Genomic DNA, 19,926 nt, shown 5'->3' with positions numbered 1-19,926 from the left:
CCCTCTCTCATGCGTTCAGCGCCGAAGACAGACCTGCTGCGTAACATCCAACGTTGCTGTTCCTATAGGCCACCATCGGCGCAGCCGGAATCGACTGCACGAACCGCGTGCCGTCATGTTGGCGAAGCTTCGTTCACTCCTTATCGCGGAACGCCGGTCCCGCTGTGGAGGCACAGTCATCGCTCCATGCGCTTTTTTCTCAACTGTATTCGGGGAAAGGCACCAAAACGCTGCGCGTCAGCGCTGGTATAATACAAGCGACGCACGAGGCATACACTGCTCCCTCCACCATTGGCGGCTCTAGCAGACCACGATCGGACTGTGGAATCCATTGGACATGTCAGCCCGCGTCGATACACTACCTCGTGTCGAACAGGACGAAGCGATATCATCCAAGGATGAGTTCAAGGAGAAGGACTCGGGATCGCTAGCAGATGAGAGCGAGAGCGAGGTGGACGGCGCCAAAAGGGTGAAGGAGGTAGAGGAGTTCGAGGAACGCCTTGCGCGGGATGAGGCCAGCGATCACGAATATCTAGTCGAAAACGCGCACGACGTCGCGATCAAGGTGACAACGCCCTTCCTGCTTTCTCTTGCCGCCCGTTCACCGTGGACTAGGTCCTCTCGACGCATGACGAGCCCGAACTGCAGGCTGTTACATTCCGTACTTTCTTTTTGGGCTTGGGATTCTCGGCCTTCGGTGCGGTGCTCGCGCAAATCTACTACTTCAAACCCCAGACGCTCGGCGTCTCGACCCTCTTTCTTCTCGTCTTGACATACTGGTTCGGCAACGGCATGCACATGCTACTCCCGGATCGGGGCGTGTTCAGGCTGTTCAATCCCGGACCGTTCAACAGTAAGTCCACCTAGTTTGTTCACGGTGATGAGCGATGGGGCTTATCCCCTTGCCTTGCACAGTCAAGGAACACGTAGCCATCATCATCATGAGCTCGACCGCGGCCGGTTCTGCGACCGCGATTCAAGTCATCTCCGTGCAGGATCTATACTACAACAACAAGATGAACGCAGGAGTCGCGATCTTTACGTTAATCGGCTCCCAGCTGATTGGATACGGCTTCGCGGGCCTTCTGTCTGATGTTCTGGTTAAGCCGACCAAGTGCTTCTGGCCGGCGAATATATCCACGGCCAACCTGTTCCAGGCACTTCATTACGGTAATTGGATCCCGTGTATGGTCGGGCGTCCTCACTTATCTCCTCGCCAGACAATCAGATGACGTCCAAAGTAAACCCCAAAACGTATCTCTTTTGAGTTCAATGCTGACCCCCGCCCCCCGTCGCTGCGATGTAGAGAGTTCGTGTCTTCTGGACAGTTTTCGGAGTGCGTCGCATCTGATCACGTCTCGGAATTTCCCGCTAACTGCTCTGCATCCATCAGATTCTATTCGTTTGGGTTGGTTGTCTGCTCGTCTACTATGACGATCCTGAACTCACGACCCCGCAGGAGATATTCCCGCAATGGATCTTCCCACTCCTCACTGGAGTCTCGATATTCTGCCTCGCGAACAACAAGTCAACCGTGTTCCGTAACATCTTCGGCGGCGCGTCGAACAACGAGGGCATGGCTCTCCTCTCGTGGTCTTTCGACTGGAACCTGATCGGCTCCGCGTGCCTCTACAACCCCATCTGGCTCCAAATCAACCAAGATATCGGCATCATTTTAACGTACATCCTCATGAGCGCGGTTTACTACGGCAATATCTGGCACGCGAAGGATTTCCCGTTCATGTCCCAAGCGATATTCGTGAGTGTCCCCGAACTTACTGTCAGACTTCTATCGATGATTCCCAACCGGCTGTTTGTAGTCTGCCAATGGAAGTCAGTATCCGCAGACACAAATTCTGACCGGTAATACCGAATTTCGTGTTTGATGCACAGCGGTTAACCACTTGAACTAGACGGCAAGTTCGATCAGGCCAAGTTTGAGAAGGCTGGTCCCGCGTTCTTCTCCGCAACCAACGCCTTGTACTTGATCACGTCGAACCTGTCCCTCGGCGCGGTAGTCACACACGTCGCCCTCTGGCACTGGAATGACCTCAAGCCCTTTGTTCAATCGCTGAATGTAAGAAGCTTGGTAACGCTCCTGGGTTCACCAGCCTAATCTACGCCGGCAGCCGTGGAACAAGACCAAGCACCTCATTTATGACGAGCATTATGAGAAGATGAAGGTTTACAAGCAGATTCCGCGATGGTGGTTTGTCTGTGTGCTAATCGGGGCCTACGCCATCGCGCAAGCCAGTACGTCGGTCTAAAACCTAAAGCATTCAAGATGTTGAGCCCTCGTCCTGCAGCTAACTATACCGGTCATTCTGGCCTTCCATGGTGGACACTGACGATCCTGGTTCTCATCTCTTTCATATTTTGCGCGCTGTACGGCACGCTAGCTGCCACCATTGGCTTCTACGAATTCAATTCCTCGGGTAAGCTGACATCGCTCTTTACGAAAGATTAACACAATAACACATCGGTAGGTACGGGATTCTTCCAGATGATCACCGCTTATATCCTACCGGGGAAACCTGTCGCAAACATGTACGGTGCTTTGTACGGCCAACATCCGATGATCCAGGGAATCGCTCTTCTGCAGGACTTGAAGCTCGGACAATACGTTCGTCTGTCTTTTTCGAATCCGATGATGTCCAATCCTTACGTTCTGTCGATCCCAATCAGGTGAAATTAGCACCTAGAGTTACATTCGCCATGCAGCTCTCCGGTACCGTCGTCGGCGCGATCCTGAACTACGTCATGGCGTTGTCCATCATCCAAAACCAGCGCCCGGCCCTCCTGTCCGTCTCAGGGACTCGTCTGTGGTCCGGCCAGAACGCTCAGAGTTACAACTCGAACGCCATTGCCTGGGGCGCACTCGGTCCTCAAATGTTCGGCCCGGATGCAACCTACCGGATGGTGCCAATATCTTTGGCCATCGGGGTGTTCCTTCCTTTCCCGTTCTACATCGCTCACCGCATCTGGCCGAAAGTTGGGTTCCAGAATTTCAACACGTCGATCATCATGCAGTACTCTTGCTATCTTTCCGTCGGCATCAATACATCCGTCAAGTACGTGTCCCTCATGCTCATCGAATCCGAAAGCTGACATCGCTAGCAGTCCGGCGATGGTGATCGGCATATTCTCTCAGTGGTGGGTACGGACGCGGTACCCTCGTTGGTTTACGAAGTAAGCGCCACGAAATACCCTTGCAGTTGTTTAGTTCCGTTACTCAATGTATCCACCAGGTACAACTACATCGTCGCTGCTGCCATGGATGGTGGAACACAGGTCATCAGCTTTATACTGAACTTCGCCGTCTTCGGTGCGGCGGGTACAGCGCATGCGTTCCCTACATGGGTGGGTTTCACTTGCATCGTGCATAAACCTGTTTACTTTGACTCATCATGGTAACCTGTATCGCACAGTGGGGCAACGACATCAACCTGTCGGCGGACCGATGCGCGGCGCCAGCGCAATAGACGTGTAGTTCACATCTCCGTTACCACGCCTTGTAGGGACTTATGGGCCACGTTAAGTGTACCTTGCATACTTTTTGTACGCTATGAATGGCTGAAGAATCAGAGTCGGAATAGACCGATTCGTCCCGTCTTTGTCCCTTTCTTCACAGGTTTCTCTGTTATTATGAATGGCGTTCATTTGACTGAATGGATCACGGGAAGTTGCGGACCCGTCCTTAGCTACAAGACATGATAAAAGCGCGAAACCGCCTTCGTTAGTTTCTTAACACTGATCATGGCTTGACGATGTCCTACCTGGACCGATTTACCTCGCGGATATTGCGCGACTATATCGGACAGGTTGTACGGACAGATGGCGAAAGCATCACCCAGGCCCTTGACTTAAGCTTGACCATTCGAGAAACCAAGCCGACTTGTGGCTCCTTCGCAACGTCCGCGCGCGTCTCATGCCATAACGTCAAGGGCAGCCATATTCTACATGCCGTGCGTTCTCTACCGAGATTTGGCCGGTGGAGGGGATGCATCGTCCAGGCTACGCGGAGCAGATTCGGCGGAATCAGGAGCGAATGATTGTGACCTTCTGTAGACTGTCAGAGTGCCTATACAGACAAGGTCCAGGGGCTTTGGGCGACGGCCGGCCGGAGACATCCAATAGTTACGTCGAAATCGTCTATCCTTGCGCTCCTATGTCATTGAGTCAATGGTGGTCTTCGGAATAGCGGCCATCGTGCATCCCCCGCCTTATGCGAGTGTGCTAGGTGTCTTGGAAGTACAGCAAGCATACGGCGTGTCTGAATTAACAATGATCTGCATGCCTTTTCACCGTGATATCTGCCACTTTCGGTTACTCTTCCACCTCCTCAACAACGTGCGCACTCGACGACCACTGAGATACCGCCCGGCCTGTGCTTGTTCTTGCAAAGAACATCCGATGTCGTCCATCGAACTCTTTGCAACCATCAGATGGTCCTGGAGCTCACCGGTCCCGGGGAAACGCAGGGGAAATCTGGGGAGAACAGCGCATCATGCCAGCGCACGTAGTTGGAGGAGATTAGCAACGCAAACGCGCAATATCGACCGGACCAGCGGCGGTGTTGGACGCTGAAAGGGTAATCGATTGCGCACATAGGTACCACACGATAACATGGCCAGTGCTCGGACATACTCCGGCCTTCGTATTTTCTCCTGCTCTTCCTTCATATTGCTCCAACCGAACCCGTCGTTCTAGTCAGGAAGCCTGGATAGGAGCAGGTATAAAACCTTTCGCTAAAGTCGAGGTTAACCTAACAAGACCTCCCTTACCGTAGAAATGACTAGCGTTCCTTATCGCTTTCTAGTGGCCACCTATACCGATTCCATCTATACCTTGGAGTTCGACCCGACCCAATCGCCGCCAAAGCTCGTCCAAACCTCCTCAGTCCGGATCGGACACCACCCCTCTTGGATAACCCAACATCCGACTGACCCGTCTATCGTATTCACCGCTGCGGAGGAAGTCCATGGGAGAGTCTACGCGTTGTCAGTCAATCTCGAGGGAAAGGCTGAAGTAGTGGCGACAGTTGCAAGCGAGGGCGCCGACCCATGCACGCTCGTCGCCTCAGAAGAAGAGCTGTTTGTCGGAAATGTGTGTAGAATCGGTTCGTTCCACGACTCAGACGTCGAATATTGATGTTCGGTCATAGTACTCGTCTGGCACTGTTTCAGTTTTCCCTATTTCTACACAGGACCCATATATCTCTCCTCCGTCCACCCGCCATCAACTCACAGGCAAGGGTCCACAGGCGGACCGTCAGGAATCATCGCATCCGCATCAGGTGGCGCTGCACGATGACGAATTGCTCGTCCCCGACCTCGGCTCGGACAAAACCTGGCGGTTTGCCAAGAACGCGGAGGGTACATGGACACCAGTAGCCCATATACCGTATGAAGCAGGAGGTGGCCCCAGACATGTAGTAATACATGGTTAGTTCCCTTCGATTACCGAGCGCTTTCCCAGTTCTGATCCGATTGTGCAGATGGCGTGATATACACGCTGCTCGAGCTCAGCAATACCGTAACGGCGCATACTCTCCCCTCGCTCTCCAGCAACGAAACCCCTCGCCTCCTCGCAAGTGCGTTCACGCTCTCCAACCCTCCTCCTCGGCCTCAGCTTTCCGTTACGGAGTCGACTCCCGAAGTGTTATCTGTGAATGATAACACTCCTGCCGAGCGTGAGGACCTGCCGAGGCTAGCTGCCGAAATTCTCCTGCCCCCACCCAATGCCACGTTCCCGGATCCTTACGTATACGTGTCGAACCGCAACGACCCGCACCCTGAAGGCGACATCGTATCGATCTTCAAGCCGCTTAACAAGTCCGATGTCGCGTCACACGATGAGTCCAGCAAGTTGGAGCTCATCGCAGAGATTCGCAGTGGTCTCGCGCACCTGCGTGGCATGATCTTCTTCGGTCCGGATGACAAGGTCAGTGGCATGGCGTTCGCTCTATACGTTGCACCTGATGCTCACCATGAATACAGTACCTGATCGCAGGTGGGGCAAATGGAGGCGGAGTCAAAATCTTCGAACGCGTCGGTGGTGGTCGTGAATTGCACGAGATCGTTACACTACAGGATATAAAAGCTCCGACTGGGTTTCTGCGCTTGGCGGTATGATCTTGCAGGCACGGCGGCCAGTCTACCTGAATGATTGCTGCTCGTCCATGCTGGCGAGCGGAACATGGCCGACGGATCCACGGGCTAGGATACGCGCCTTCATATCGGATCTGAAGGTACTCCAGGAACACCTTTCATGACATCTTGGCGCAGCTCATGGGGCGAAGTAGATGGGTATCACACAGCTGCTAGAATACTATTCTTACGTTATATGTATGAGTTACGGAAGTCGTTCCGTGATGTATATCAGCGTTACGAGCCTTATCTCGAATGTAACGCGCACAAAACCGGCGAAGCAGGGAATAATGTCTAGTTGTTCCTGCTTGGCTGGCTGATGACCGAAGCCAAACTACGCATGCTAACCTGATGACTGGAGACAATTGTGATTCTCTGAGAATCACATCAGATTCGAAGGGTACCAACGCAATCACCCTACTTACTATGCGTGACGGCGAGGCGAGAACCAGGCTATCTGGTTTTCCTTGACTCTTCACCACCAACGATAACTTCGCTCTCGATCTCGAACCGCCCGGAGCGCTTGAAACGATCAACAAGCACGTCTCCGAGTGCAGTCATCGGGGTCAGAACGCCGCCTTCCTGGCCCATCGCGGGTAATTTGTCGTGCTCAAGAGCCAATGCAAGCGCGGCCTCAGATATCATCGCTGAATTGTGGGTGTCAGTGATTGCCACCGAAGGGGCGACAATAGGACTGCCGCGTACCTGCGGTAAGAGAATACCCCGGATCACCCTGACCCTTGATGGTCGTGCGCACCCACCTTCTAGGGGCATCAGCGGTAGGCACGGACGATGTCATGTTGGTAAGCTCAAGGAAGCCCTTCTTCTGTACCCTAAGCGGTCACGATAGGAAGTGAGCAACCAACAAGTGATCCAGCTCGAAATCGCGTACTCCTCCGAAGGACCGGTGCCCGGCGACGGAACAATGCGCTTGAATATCCACCGCAGCTGAAGTCACAGAAGCACCATCAGCCGACGCAAACAGCCTGGCGAGCAATAGACGCGTACCGGTGTAATCATGAGGCAAAGCCCAGTCAACGCAAGTCCGAGGCCCATAGCAAGGCTCGCTAAGCGGCTACGTAGAGTAAGAAACTCGTCATACGTGAACGTCTTTCCGTAATCCAGGTGTGCGTTGTTTTGTGGGTCCCTGCAAGCGGCAAGAGTGTGTAATGCCCAAGTGCGCTGCACCACCGCTTTGTTCACGGGAGCCATCATCCACAAGCCGCCGCGAAGAGGAGGTAATGAGGGCGGTCCAGGTAGGGTATACAGCAGCTTCAACCCAGGATAAGGCGCGCCCATGATACCTGCAGGTGGAACGCGCGTAATGAGTTTATGCGCGAAGCACGGGAGGAAGAGTACATGCCTGGACTTAGGGAGTAGGGTTGACTTGATACCCTGCGCACCTCAGGTGGGACGTCTTCGATACTGGAGATGGCAGTCGCAAAGGTACCTCCGCTCAGTGTGCCGCTCACGCGCACTGCGCTCGTACTTCCTTCAATAGCGGCTCCAGGCCCGACGAGTGCCTTCAGAGTCTTGTTGGCGAGGAATGCAGCCATGTCAGATGGGATGGAGTCAAATCCGGCTGCCGGAATGATGCATGCGTGCGTTTTCGATGCAAGAAAGTCGAACCTAGGAAATAGCTCAAATCACTTCAACGTGAAAGTTATGAAGCGCACTCACGAATGAATGATGTCGCGGATATAGTGCAGCTCCCCGGCAAGGTCTACGTAGTGTTTCCCAAGACGAGCACAAGCTCTAAGGGTGCAGTTTAGCGAAGTCTCGAGAATCTGGATGACACGCAGCGCACTGTACAACGGGTCGCCCCCATCTTAGTGGCTCAGTCAGTATGCGAACATTAAGAGACGCTGGATTGTCATACTTGTAGAATGGACCGACAGTGTTAATGACGACCCGACATCCGCTCACGGCATTCTGAACGTCTTCGAGGTTCGTGACGTCGACAGACACGAGTTGAATATCTTCTCCAAGACCCAATTCGTTCTTAATTCGTTGCAGTCTCTCTTGCGAGCGAGCGCCGAGGGCAAAAGTAAATGATGTTCGATCACGGTGGGTTGCTAAGTATTGAACGACCAGTTTTCCTGTGAAGCCTGGCAGATGAGTTAGAGATGTATACCACAGATGTTCAAAGGAGCATACCTGTCGCTCCAAGCACCAGAATGTCCACTACCATCACGGAATTTCAGCAGGTAGGTCGGTCGGGACTGGGAACCGCGTTTGCGCAGATACTAGTATTAGGATTTATTGACGACGAATAAGTGTGGTCGTCCTTCAATCCGGTGTGTACAGATCAGAGATCAATTGCGAGGATATTATCGAGACAATGTACTAGTCCACAAAGCTTCTCGGGATGCTTGACTATACGACGCTATGTATGCGAAGAGTCGGAAGGAGGTGAGTATCCATCGCGCTGCGCGTCATCGGCGCGGCAACTGCGAGGCCCTGAGGTGGGGTTAGGGTCAAGATCTCCCTTATTCATAGAAATTCCGGAGGCAAATCCAGCTATCTGCGCAAGAGCAGCGCTCGGTGATCAATCTTTTAATCCTGTATTGGTACACTTCTAGAGCTTAAAGCGGCTGTTGAGCGCTGCAAGCGACCCGACGGCGAGTTTGCCGAAAGAGCATTCAACGTGTTATCCTCGTGATTTGGTTGGACGAGCGCTCCAGGGCACTGAGCCGAGCACGTTATTGTCGTCGTCCACTCATGAATTGAATGAGTAACAATAACCTGACGCGAACGAGAATATATGGCGGAGGGAAACACCCGTAATCATGCCATACTTTGCACTTGTCGCGCGGTTCCGCGGCCGCGGACAATTCGTAGCGGGTTATACATATCTTAACGCTGTCTTCGTCTGCCAGTAGCAAAACACCAAGATTCAGGTGCAAGGCACAGAGACGTCGAACCGGAAGACGACTCTTGAGGACAGCATTTGCGCCGAGGTGGAGCTCCGTTCGCGATTGCCCAGTGGCAATGAATTGCGAGGAGGGAAACCCCAGTTTGCGGCGAACCGACGCTCGTCGAAGGGCTAGACAACGGAGAACGCTTCTGGTATTGAGCGTTTGGCGAGGGAGCATGCGACGTGCATATCGCCGACGACTCAGACGAGCTAAAGTGCTTTGGGGGCGTTTCACCCTTGGACCTAGATCCACACAGCCTCTGTGTCTTTGTATGAGTCGCCAGGCGGCGCATCCAGAGCTCAGGAGGGCTTACGGTGTAATGACGCGCGTTTAAGTCGCAGATGGCATCGTCGCCGAGTCGCCGCGGTGGACGTCTGAGCCAGAAGAGCGCGCTGTAGCCTAGGCAGTGGGCCCGGGAGAAAGGAAGGTGAAGGCGCGCGTTTACTGCGAGGATTCGCGTCGACGAGAGTCGGCGATCGCGGGATGGCGGATCAGAGAGTATTTGGGATGTTTCGTGCACGCGCCGAGGGACTTGGCCGACGAAGCTTAGCGGGAGCGCAGGAAAGTAACATACGGAGGGCGAGCTTGGAGACGGTCGAAAAAGGAGATATGGGTTGAATGACGTCACGAGCGTGACTCCGTAAGAGTGACGCTCACGCCGTGGCTCGCTGATCGCCATGCGTAGATAGCGATGGGATGCCAATGGCTTCAACCGCCGCAAAGACTGCTGCCAGCTTGGACGGCCCCGTAAAATCGGAAACAAAAGATGCAAAACAAATCGTGCGCTCACCAATATATATTCCTCCTCGTCCGAGATGATTGACATCGGGTTCAGGATCCGCAGCCAAAGGGCAGTGCCGTGCCCGACAAGGCGGACGAGCGAGAAGCCAAGCCTGATGACGACCAGGACACATCTGAGCAGTCGGACAAGCCCGCCGATGAGGAGGGCATCATGAACATGGAGATATTCCAGCAACTCATAGAGCTCGACGATGACGACCCAACCCACGATTTCTCCTACTCGACCGCCACCGGATTTTTCTCCCAGGCCGAGGGCACGTTCGAGGAGATGGATAAGGCATTGTACGTCCGATCGCTGACAATTTGCACTCTCACATATCATCTGATCACGATGCATGTTGCCCTCTCGCAGCAAGGAGAAGGACCTCAAGACACTCTCCGACAAGGGTCACTTCCTCAAGGGATCCTCTGCGATGCTCGGCCTCGCGCGCGTGCAGTCCTCGTGCACCAAGATCCAGCATTATGGAGACCTTCGCGATGAAGAAGCAGGCATTGCACTCACGGAGGACGACGCCTTGAGGCGAATAGGCGAGCTGCTCGTGCAGGTCAAGAAGGACTTCGCGATAGGGAAGGAATGGCTCTTGAACTGGTTCAAGGATAATGGCGCTCCAGTCGATGAGGAATAAGCTCCTATGAGAGCGCTGCGGAGGCTTGTAGACAGGAAGAGGGTCGATCACAAGACGATCCGGGCCAGATGATCCCGAGCGAGCTGCCCGACAGAGTATTCGACTCCCATTCCATCATTTCGATAGTTGCGATTATTTATCAGTTTCATCACACGCATGTATTGTTGGTCACTTGCATCCTCAGGGTTGCGGGATATCCTATCTCGTTCCGACACGCGGCCCCCCTGAAAGTTCCATCATGAAGTGGTGGGCAATCACCGTCCGTTCAGCAACGCCGTGACGAGATGCAGTCGGCGTCAAGAACGGATACATTCCTTCAGATCACCGAGGACGGGAAAGAGCAATTAAGCCTGTACTTTGACGCCCCGATGATCCCTGATATTGACATCGCCGCGACTCTAAGTCCAAGCAATGATCAGCATAACGAGATTCGTGTGCATGCATGTCGAGGAGAACCATACCAACTATGTCCATCGACTCGGACGAGCCTCCTCCAGACCCTGCCTAGAAATGATGGCGCCGGGTTATTCGGAGGAATCGCCTCGGTGGCCGAGGGCGAGAACAATCCAGACTGTACTCTAAGGGAAAATGTAACGGGAGGAACGGCTTGTTGGACACGCACGACAAACCGAAAAACCTTCGATCTTGATCTTCGAGACGGTCTCTCGCCGAGACTCGGCGCCACTAGGGGACTCGGAATGCACCTCGACGTTCTCGCGATCAGGCGGGTAAAAGTATATCGGTGGTGTTCCGAACACGCGTTCAAACACGAGTTGCATTCTTTTTGATTCTTCCCGACGTTTGAAGCGGTGAGAGAACGTCCTCGCAAGAAGCCATCATCGTAGGTTTTCCCGCCTCCGAAGTAAGTCAACTTCACGACGTATGTGAGATCCCCGCGTTAGCCGTCATGGGGGTCGATGAAAAGTTCCAGTCCGATGGACCGATCATATATACGGCTTGTGCGATCACTGGAGGATATAGCGTTTAGTGACGTCTCCGTTGTTTCACAGACAATGAGCTCACCGAGTCTCCGCACGTTCCCGCTACCGAGCCCACGTTCATTTACGCATTGCGCCGCGCTGACGCGTGCTTGAGTCCCGCACCGTGGAGGCAGGATAACTGTCGCCGCCAGAATCTATCTAAAAGCGCGTGAACAAGCCGTCTTCTCGGACCACCAGTGGAGGTGAAGGGTCTGATCATGATGCAATACCACCGCCGACCGGCTATTCAAGTTCTCTATTCTCTTTCGATAGACCGCGCCGGATCTCGACGTGCCGAGAGTGAAATGCCGCCTTCCGAACGTCGCCGGTTGAGGGGGCTCCAAGTTCACACTTTGAACGCGCTAAGTACAAACTGGTATGCCCGTCATCAACATTCACACATGCCCGCGTAGAGCACGCATATGCGTACCTGGTATGGGAGCAAATCAGCATGCATGATGTCAGGGTATGGTGTTTTGACGCCAGAGTTTCAGGCGACGGTTCGCGTGGCGGGGATGCTCGTGGCCATCGCAATGTTGATTCTTGAGCAAATCCTCCCTCCAGCACTACCTGGTTCAGACAAGAGCCGCAATAAGCGGGGCGGGGGTTTCCCCAGAGACAGAAAGGGGTTAAGTGCCTCATCCTCGCCGTCCTCGTCCTCTTTGGGCGTAATAGGGCTCAGCCAGAGCGCTTCTGCCTCAGGATAGCCTGGGACCCCGAATCGGGCTAGATGAGCGAGCCCCGATACACGCGAAGAGTCTTGCTCATCGGGATTAATACCCGCCTTCAGCCCCGCGCCATGTGACCTCGATCGTCACAACGTTCTTGTCTGGCTCAGAAAGTTGCACCGTGCAGCTGGACCTTGGCGCACGGAATCACGCAAATCCACTATGCAGGGAGACAGAGTTTTGTTGTGGACGTTGTAATCACGCCTACCATGGCGTCCCCGTCGGTGAAACATTGCATGCGGTTCCTGCACAGAACCATCGCACGATCCCGAATCGTGCTTTCTCTGCCAATTTTGTTAGACATCTGCTTGAGAGAAACCGAGATTGATACCCAATACCCAATGGCGCTCAAGTGTCTCGCTCTTCTCTGAAATATGTTATGGGGTTCGAGAATTTGCACTGGCCCGCGCGATGGAGGTTTCTCTATCGGTGGTGAGTTATGAACGAACCTGCTGATTCCGGGCATTTCGGCTATCGGCGTGGACGCACTTCGAGCAGCCAAATGAAGGAGACTGTGCCCCCGTCGTCAGGTTAAGCGAGAGCAAGGACACATATGGTCTTAGATTCAGAGCGGGTTGGATGGCTGTATAACGTCGGTTGAGGGATAGCCTTCTTGGTCGGTTTGCGTGGTCGAACGCTCCTTTGATAGTCATGAAACCCCGCTCGCTGTCCATGCGTGCATGAATAAGTGGCGGTCGGTGCCGGATTCTGCTCCAATGGTCCCGCCGGTTGGCAGGTTTGCGTGTCGCACTTATGGCATATGTAACTGAGAATATCGATCACAGAGTAATCGGCATAAGGTACCTACCGTCACGGGTCCGAAAGCGGACGTAGGACGGGCTCCGCCAGGTACGGCCCGTACCTCCCGTGATGCATACAATAGCATCGCCAAGTGAGATGAGCGTTTTCGTCGGAAAAACGGAGGCGTCACCAGGGAGTCACAGTGCGGGATGGTCTGGGAGCGAGCGGATAGCACGAATGTAGCATGTCGCTTGAAACACGCAGATGTTGTATGAACGACGTCATGTGGCATGATGCTGTACAACGCGGACAATCCTTACTTACTGAAGTCCGTCACAAAGACATCACGATGGAGGTCGGTAAACCTTGCAATGTTGCAAGTTCGCCGCAGGGCCCCACTTCGAGTTCTGAGCTCTCCACAGGGTTCGCGCCACGATTGTAGTTACTACGCGCCAAGTCCCTGGCGAAACCCGGGTACATCAATCCTTTCCACATCTCAGGGGCCCTGATCGATCGTCAAGCTTTGCGAATATGCAGAGATGATGCGCGTCTAGGCAGCGAGTTACCGAGGCAAAAGTGGTCGAAGATGAGATGAGCTGATCCTGAAGAGTTGATATCGAGGTTTCGCAAGCCGTGCTTGTCCCAAACCAGTTGAGTATCCGCCATCGTACACAGAGTTGCTCTGAAATCAGCGTGACAGCAAAGGACGCCTTTGTGTGTCTGAACTAGACTAAATCGTAACCGCCATCAGTGAACTCCGCAATAAATACAAGAACGAGCGGTGCACAACTTTACGACGTACCCGTGTGTGTGCAGAGCTCAACATGCCACAGATACCTTCGTCCGATGTCTCTCGAGGTCCAACGAAGGTCCATTGCATCTCTTGGTCCGATGCAGAGCTTCAGGGTGACGCCCATTTCGGAGTGAGTTTACACAGGCTGATTTCGCATCATTCATCACCGTATGTCGTAGAGCACGCTGATCTTTCACCGGTCGGCCCCGGACAGGCGTAAGTCCATGATATCGTCGTGCAAACCAACACGCAGCCGCCTGTTGTCCGGTAAATTCCGGCGGCCGTCCGCCGAGTTCGCACGCCGCTCACTCACACCTGGCTATACATACCGGTTCTACATGCCTTCCCTAGCTGACAGTTGTAGCAGCTTGGACTGTGAGCAGAGTCAGCAGACGCCGCTGTACGGATATACTTCAGACTATGGTAATCATTGCGTTCAAGGGCGGACACTGGCGGACAGCAGCGCACGCACAGCCTGGCTTCAAAATGTAAACCAACTCCAGTGCCAGATCTTTTTGTCTGCACGTGTTGCTGGCCACCGAGACCCGTTCCTTAAGTTTGCTCCACTGGGGCGAGTCTACTCGGTGAGTTATCCATTGCATATTCCTACAGATAGATACAGAAGCACATCTACAGTATTCGCGATACCGTTTTATTGCATATGGCGAAACACATGAGATGAGGATCACCATAACATCTGTATACCAGCAGACTCGAAGGCTAGAGCTGCAGCCTGCGATGCTAATAGCCAAGCTTAACAAAGGACGAGGCAAGGCACAGTTCAGGAGCCATGCTCACGTGGTGCGTGTTTTCGGCAGCAATACCCTGACAGGAAATTGTCATCACGTTTACTGTTAGGGCCGGAATGTGATATCACAACCTTCCCTCTTGCCACTCGTCGATCCTCTGTCGATCGCGCCCGTCAACCAATTGCAATGTCATCGGGCACCTCAGATCTTGTCTTCCGGTACTCGGATTTCGCGTTGAAGGCCGTGTTCGTCATTAGCCGGAATTTGACATCAAGTGAAATTCCGTAGAGCCTGCGCAAGAGATGTGGTTCGTTGACTCTATCTGCTCGGTTCGGTATCTGTATATAATGATGCTTGACTGTTCCGTACAGGGGTGAAGCACCTTAGAGCACTAAAATGGACGAGGTGGTTGCCTCCCCAGGCTGTGCCAATCGGAAAAAAGTAGTGACTGACGGTTTGGAGGCTCGCAACCGCCCTTCTTCCGCATCACCATAGTCAATTCACGGCTTCCCCGAGCTTAACGAAACAAGAATCGTGAAGCACAATTGAACTCAACCGGGTCGGAGGCGAATAATTCTTACCAAATATTGGCAGGTGAGTTTCAGAAGCTCGTTTGCGGTGTTCGCTCGCTTTCCTGTTTTGCGCGCGGGGAAAACGAGCTTGTGAGCGATGCCCGTCTTGGCGCGCGATCCATTCTCCGCCATCCTCCGCCGTGCTTCTTGAGAAGCACATGCGAGAGTACAGAACGCCACGATGTTATGTTCGTGCCATGCTACTATGATTGACCACCCTTCCCACGTGCGTGTCAATCAGGCCCTATGCGCTCATATAAGCACTGATACCTTCACTCGCTGCTCTCCTTTGTTCTGTGGCCAGCTCTTCCTCGTGACCTTCAGGAAGTAGTACCGCAGACCCGCGGGCTTTTCCAGGGCATGTGTTGGACTTGTACTATGTTTACCGTCGGACGAACGGATGTGCTCGACTGCATCAATAATAACATGAAGTCGCAGCTTGATTAACATTCATTTGAAGCGGCGATAGCTGTGATTTTACTACGGTCGAACTTCAAGGCGACTGTTTATTCTCTGTCTTACGTTGCAAAAGCGCTCAGTGCCGCCCAGGTCAACAGAATGGAACCATACTGGCTGGACGGTTTTTCTTCGACAAGCCATCACCTCCCTGTGAGCACGCGCTTCTATCTTCGAGTTGACCTAGTGCCAATGTGGCGAACACGATATCATCCTCACGTCGATTTCATTGACTGCAGACGATCCTATTATAAGCCTTTTCTGCAATCAAACCGAATAGTCGTGCACTGGGTATTCTGCGTGCTCTACTCATGGGAATCACAGCGCTTGGTGACCGCGGTGCTATCCGGGCTCAACTTTGCTTTGCGCTCGAAATGGCAGAAATAGTCAGAATACGCACGAAGTACTTTATGAGGGGGGAATGATTTCAAGAGCTGCGCTGGAGATTTGTTTTGTGCAGATAATACGACTGCGGGGCGGGGCCGCGATACGTAGTACAACTTCGGAGGACTCCCGCAGAAGGCACTGAAACGGCGATTTCTCCACAGCAACGTGTGGATTATGACGCAGATACTCGTGAGCGCTGCCTCGTACCCGGCAGAGTATACGACATATGCCGTCAGGGTCGAGCGGAGATGAAAGAAGCTACGCGAACCTTTAGATCAATTTGTACTCCTCTGAGCTTCATGGGCTTGTACATTGGCCCCAGTGCGTGGCCCGAGGACACCGTTGGTAAGCATTGAAACCTGATAGCTCCCTCAATTGCATTTAGCACCTATTCTATCCTAGATTACCATCCCAGAGCATGGGGCATCCTCGGACGTACATGCGAAAATTTGTGGGTAGTGTATCCAGGTGACGTCTCCATACGTGCTCGCATGTGTACACTCCTTCGCGCTGTGATACCTCCTGACGAATGATACCACAAGGCACAAATTCCGCTTGAAGTGCGACGTTACACCACAGTAATCTCTACCTGGTAAGATGGATGTCATGATATGTGGCGGGTACGCAGAAGTATAGCTGCTCCACCCTCAGCGCAGAGATGCAACAGCTTGCATTATAAACAGCTTTACCTTTCATCTCCTGCTCATCTCTTTAGGCATATAAGTATAAAAACAGACAGGACCAACGACAGTGCGGAAAAAAAAACTCTTCAGGGAATTGCGATCGCTCGATGAAGGTCGCAATACTTACACAAAAGCAGTGGATAATTCGAGAAATACTACCATACATTGCCCAAAAACCCATCGAGAGAAAAACTGACGCATTGTTTCTCCGAGAGCTGTGATTAATGGAATAACGCCGACGCCCGCGACGGTATTTTCTCGAGGTTTGCGCACATACAGGCATCAACACAAGGAGTCCCTGGGTTTCCCCTTGTAACTCGGCGACGAGTATTCGGGATCCGCGGCTTTCATGCTACACTGATCACCCTGTTTCTCAACAAAAAGGATGTTGTTACGTCTATTGTACGAGTACAATCATGAAACCAGGAAATGTGACACTAGAAAGAGCGATCTCAATTGTCTCACATAAGTCGGGTTGATACCCGCTTACGAGCATCGTCCATGCGCTTTACGATGTTCACATCGGAGGGCTGGTGTGGTGAACCTCGTGGTTGAGTATCTTTCACACGCCCTGGCTCACCCGAGGCGTAAGTCCACGCAATCGCCGGGCGTTGATCTTCGACCTACATTTGTCTTTTAACCTCCGTGGACTGGACACACCGGCCTTGCGATACAACCCGCGCTACCTCCTATCGATGACGTTGTGTACTCCGAGTCATATCGCCAAGCTATCGATGTCAGGAGCAAGCATGCAACTGCTTGCGCGCGTCGTTGGTGAACCAGCGAAGATATCCGACTTGCTCTGCATCAAGTACGTCAGGAACGGAAGGAGAGGATGCTCAGGCAAGAATCGTAGTCTCCGATCAAATATAACCACTATAGTGTGTTTCTGCGTTCTCAGCGACCGGCGTGTAACGGAAGCATAAGCACGCATGTACCTCCGTCCCACGATGTCTCCCTCCTGGCCCATGGCTTCTCGTCCATTATCGGGATATCGACCCTGGGCGGTGCAACTAACCATGCGAAATGGCTCGACCCATCAGGTATGTCCGCACTTCAATGGGTGTTCGTCGCGCGGACGTCGGTGGCGCTATCCCATCCCAATGGATTCCCAACTCTCCGCTCCGCCCCGGTGCGGCGCCGGCTCAAAGCGGCGAATCAGGCCTGCCTCGTTGAGAATAATAAGTGACGGCATCAATCATGCAGCTACATCTGAGTTGCAGTAAAGCGCTTGACGACGTGCGTGTCGAGAACACTGGCCAGTTCGACGCTACCCGTAACCATCCACGGCGGAAACAAGCGAGGGCGTGTTGGCGGTCACTGCTTATAATTCGCTGATAGAAACCTTTGGGACTTCCTGCACCCGCTGCTCACCATCAAGCGGGGTCCTACAACACTCCGCTTAAAGATCCTTCATCGATCTTGTCGGTGAGTGTAGAAGCCCGGTCTGTTCATCAGTGGGATTTGGGCGTGTCCTACCGTTCCATTTCAGGATCATTCGCTGGATCACCAAGTGTCACGCTTACAAGCTGTGTGCCAATGAAAATACATAGGTGAGCAACCGCTGGCAACTCTCACCCGCTTCCGCAATTCCGCACTTCCTTAATTTGTCCGGTGGCCGTGCTCTCACTTCTAATGTTCGGCGTTGTTGCCGGGGAGATACGAGATCTTCGTACATCTGCTCGCCTCTTGACGCATTTTCAGTTTCCAACGCATTTTCCCAAGGCCCGTTTGAGAGAAGGCGAAGCGTCATTCAACCTCGCCCTGCGGAACCCAGTTTAGGCCAGGAACACTCCGCTAACCCCCTACAAGCGCTACATCGAAGAAGTGAGGCCAGCTCCACCCCAGAACGGAGAGGTATATTAGTCGGTCGGCGGCGTGGCTGGTGCCGTCCCTACCAAAATGTCCCTCACTCTTCCCATTGAACTGTTGGGCCAAGTCGAACTTCACGTTCGACGCAACCTTTTGCCTGACGATTGCCTCGGCTTCGATATGCATCCCGCGATGCAGCCCACGCCCCATATTCCCTGCGGAACGGGCATAAACATCAACTTTGAGCCCACCGTAGACCAGACTGGTCTCGGCCTGCGCGTGTACGCATCCCGCTCTCACCTGACCTCAAACCGCCAGGCGCAGCATCGGGGCGTTGTGACTTCATCAAGTAAAGCAAATAACGTTCCCGCGAGGGTTTTGCTGATATCAGAACATAGACCAAGGCTGTCTGTTTATCCCCTTGACCCCCGGCGCATCAGCGCCCGGCGGAGCTTCGCGCCTACCCGACAAGAATCATTCGATAAACGGCTCTCAAGGTATGTTGCCCAGACGTTTTGACGAGATATACACTCAGAGGATTACTAGGGGGGTCGGTAGATGGATTGCCATCGTTGTACGACGACGCTGTCGACTCCCTCATGGAAACTATGACAGATGACTCTTTTTCGGAGATGATCTCTGTCGCAGGTTACCCTCAGGAACAATGTTACGGGAGTCTACCCGCGAATGACGCGAACGTGCCATTCAATCCGCCCTTCCTGTCCACGCAGTTCGATCCTCTCGGCCGCCACAGTGAGTTACCGGCGGTCATATGTCGGTAAGCTAACCATGGCGATTACAGTTGATACCGCATCTGCGGGTCTTACGCTCGACACCCGTCATTCGTCTCCGGGTGTTCCAAGCGGATCTTCCGGAGCGCAGAGCTTACCTACGCCTGCATTCTCGTCGTCCCCGTCGCCCCCGGCTTACAACAGGAATATTGCGCTGAAGCCACCAAGTCCTTCGCCCTCGCTGCCGTCTCCATCTATTGCCTCTGTCGGTTCTGAGGCTATCCCCGGAACTCAAGCTTCTGGCAGGGGCGCGCAGCGCCAGCGACGGTTTCCCTGCACTCACCCAGGATGTGATCGAAGTTTCACTAGCGAGTACACTCGGCGTGTACACGTTGAGGCCCATCAGCCAAAACAACGCGAGGTATGCAGACGAACAATACATTGATGGGAAAACTGTTGAGCGTGGTCCTTCGAAGGTCCTCCCGTGCACGATGGGCTGCTCAGAGATATTCAGTCGACGGCACGATCGACTTCGACATGAAGTTGTGCAGCATGGGAAGGTGAGCGTCACTAAACTAGCTACTGGGTAAACAAAGCTCATGGGGCTAACTAGGTATGCGAGTATCTCTGCCCGCAATGCAACCACTTTTTCAGCTCGGCCAAGATGCTTGGCATCCACAAGTGTCGCGGGAAGCCTTCGGGCAAGTCTCGATGGGCGATCCCGAGTAAAGCTTCATCCGTTGACTCAGGGCAAGCCCAGGGCTAACCCAAATGTAGACCTGCCTCATAGTTGAACCGTG

The 19,926-nt window shown here is 53.4% G+C and overlaps 5 protein-coding genes across 5 annotated transcripts; 4 read left to right on the top strand and 1 right to left on the bottom strand.

Moving 5' to 3' along the window:
* Nucleotides 1-337: 337 nt before the first annotated feature.
* On the top strand, nt 338-3,482 carry PUNSTDRAFT_72001 (OPT oligopeptide transporter; the record flags this gene model as incomplete). Its single annotated transcript, XM_007385800.1, has 15 exons — nt 338-565; nt 616-853; nt 916-1,190; nt 1,307-1,336; nt 1,394-1,408; nt 1,460-1,759; nt 1,821-1,863; nt 1,914-2,077; nt 2,130-2,253; nt 2,307-2,435; nt 2,487-2,623; nt 2,686-3,071; nt 3,121-3,189; nt 3,249-3,360; nt 3,429-3,482. 15 exons carry the CDS (start codon nt 338-340, stop codon nt 3,480-3,482), a joined length of 2,304 nt encoding a protein of 767 aa, XP_007385862.1.
* A 1,309-nt stretch (nt 3,483-4,791) lies between these two features.
* Nucleotides 4,792-6,134, top strand: PUNSTDRAFT_136244 (putative isomerase YbhE; the record flags this gene model as incomplete). Its single annotated transcript, XM_007385799.1, has 4 exons — nt 4,792-5,106; nt 5,165-5,444; nt 5,498-5,943; nt 6,000-6,134. The coding sequence occupies 4 exons, from the start codon at nt 4,792-4,794 to the stop codon at nt 6,132-6,134; spliced, it is 1,176 nt and encodes a 391-aa protein (XP_007385861.1).
* A 468-nt stretch (nt 6,135-6,602) lies between these two features.
* On the bottom strand, nt 6,603-8,340 carry PUNSTDRAFT_136243 (uncharacterized protein; the record flags this gene model as incomplete). Its single annotated transcript, XM_007385798.1, has 9 exons — nt 6,603-6,796; nt 6,855-6,982; nt 7,042-7,097; nt 7,158-7,453; nt 7,519-7,778; nt 7,830-7,904; nt 7,957-7,977; nt 8,029-8,257; nt 8,307-8,340. 9 exons carry the CDS (start codon nt 8,338-8,340, stop codon nt 6,603-6,605), a joined length of 1,293 nt encoding a protein of 430 aa, XP_007385860.1.
* A 1,685-nt stretch (nt 8,341-10,025) lies between these two features.
* Nucleotides 10,026-10,494, top strand: PUNSTDRAFT_72312 (histidine phosphotransferase; the record flags this gene model as incomplete). Its single annotated transcript, XM_007385797.1, has 2 exons — nt 10,026-10,154; nt 10,225-10,494. The coding sequence occupies 2 exons, from the start codon at nt 10,026-10,028 to the stop codon at nt 10,492-10,494; spliced, it is 399 nt and encodes a 132-aa protein (XP_007385859.1).
* Nucleotides 10,495-18,316: 7,822 nt separating this feature from the next.
* Nucleotides 18,317-19,664, top strand: PUNSTDRAFT_145001 (uncharacterized protein; the record flags this gene model as incomplete). The annotated part of the gene is made up of 5 exons (XM_007385796.1): nt 18,317-18,744; nt 18,794-18,892; nt 18,942-19,148; nt 19,198-19,547; nt 19,603-19,664. Coding segments are annotated over exons 1-5 (975 nt in total), but the record flags the coding sequence as incomplete, so codon positions are not given.
* Between the last annotated feature and the right edge of the window lie 262 nt (nt 19,665-19,926).

The sequence above is a fragment of the Punctularia strigosozonata genome, assembly GCF_000264995.1.
Source record: "Punctularia strigosozonata HHB-11173 SS5 unplaced genomic scaffold PUNSTscaffold_10, whole genome shotgun sequence".
Classification (NCBI taxonomy): Eukaryota; Fungi; Basidiomycota; class Agaricomycetes; order Corticiales; family Punctulariaceae; genus Punctularia; species Punctularia strigosozonata.
Note: the sequence above shows the minus strand (reverse complement) of the source record. Positions and strands in the feature narration are given on the sequence as shown.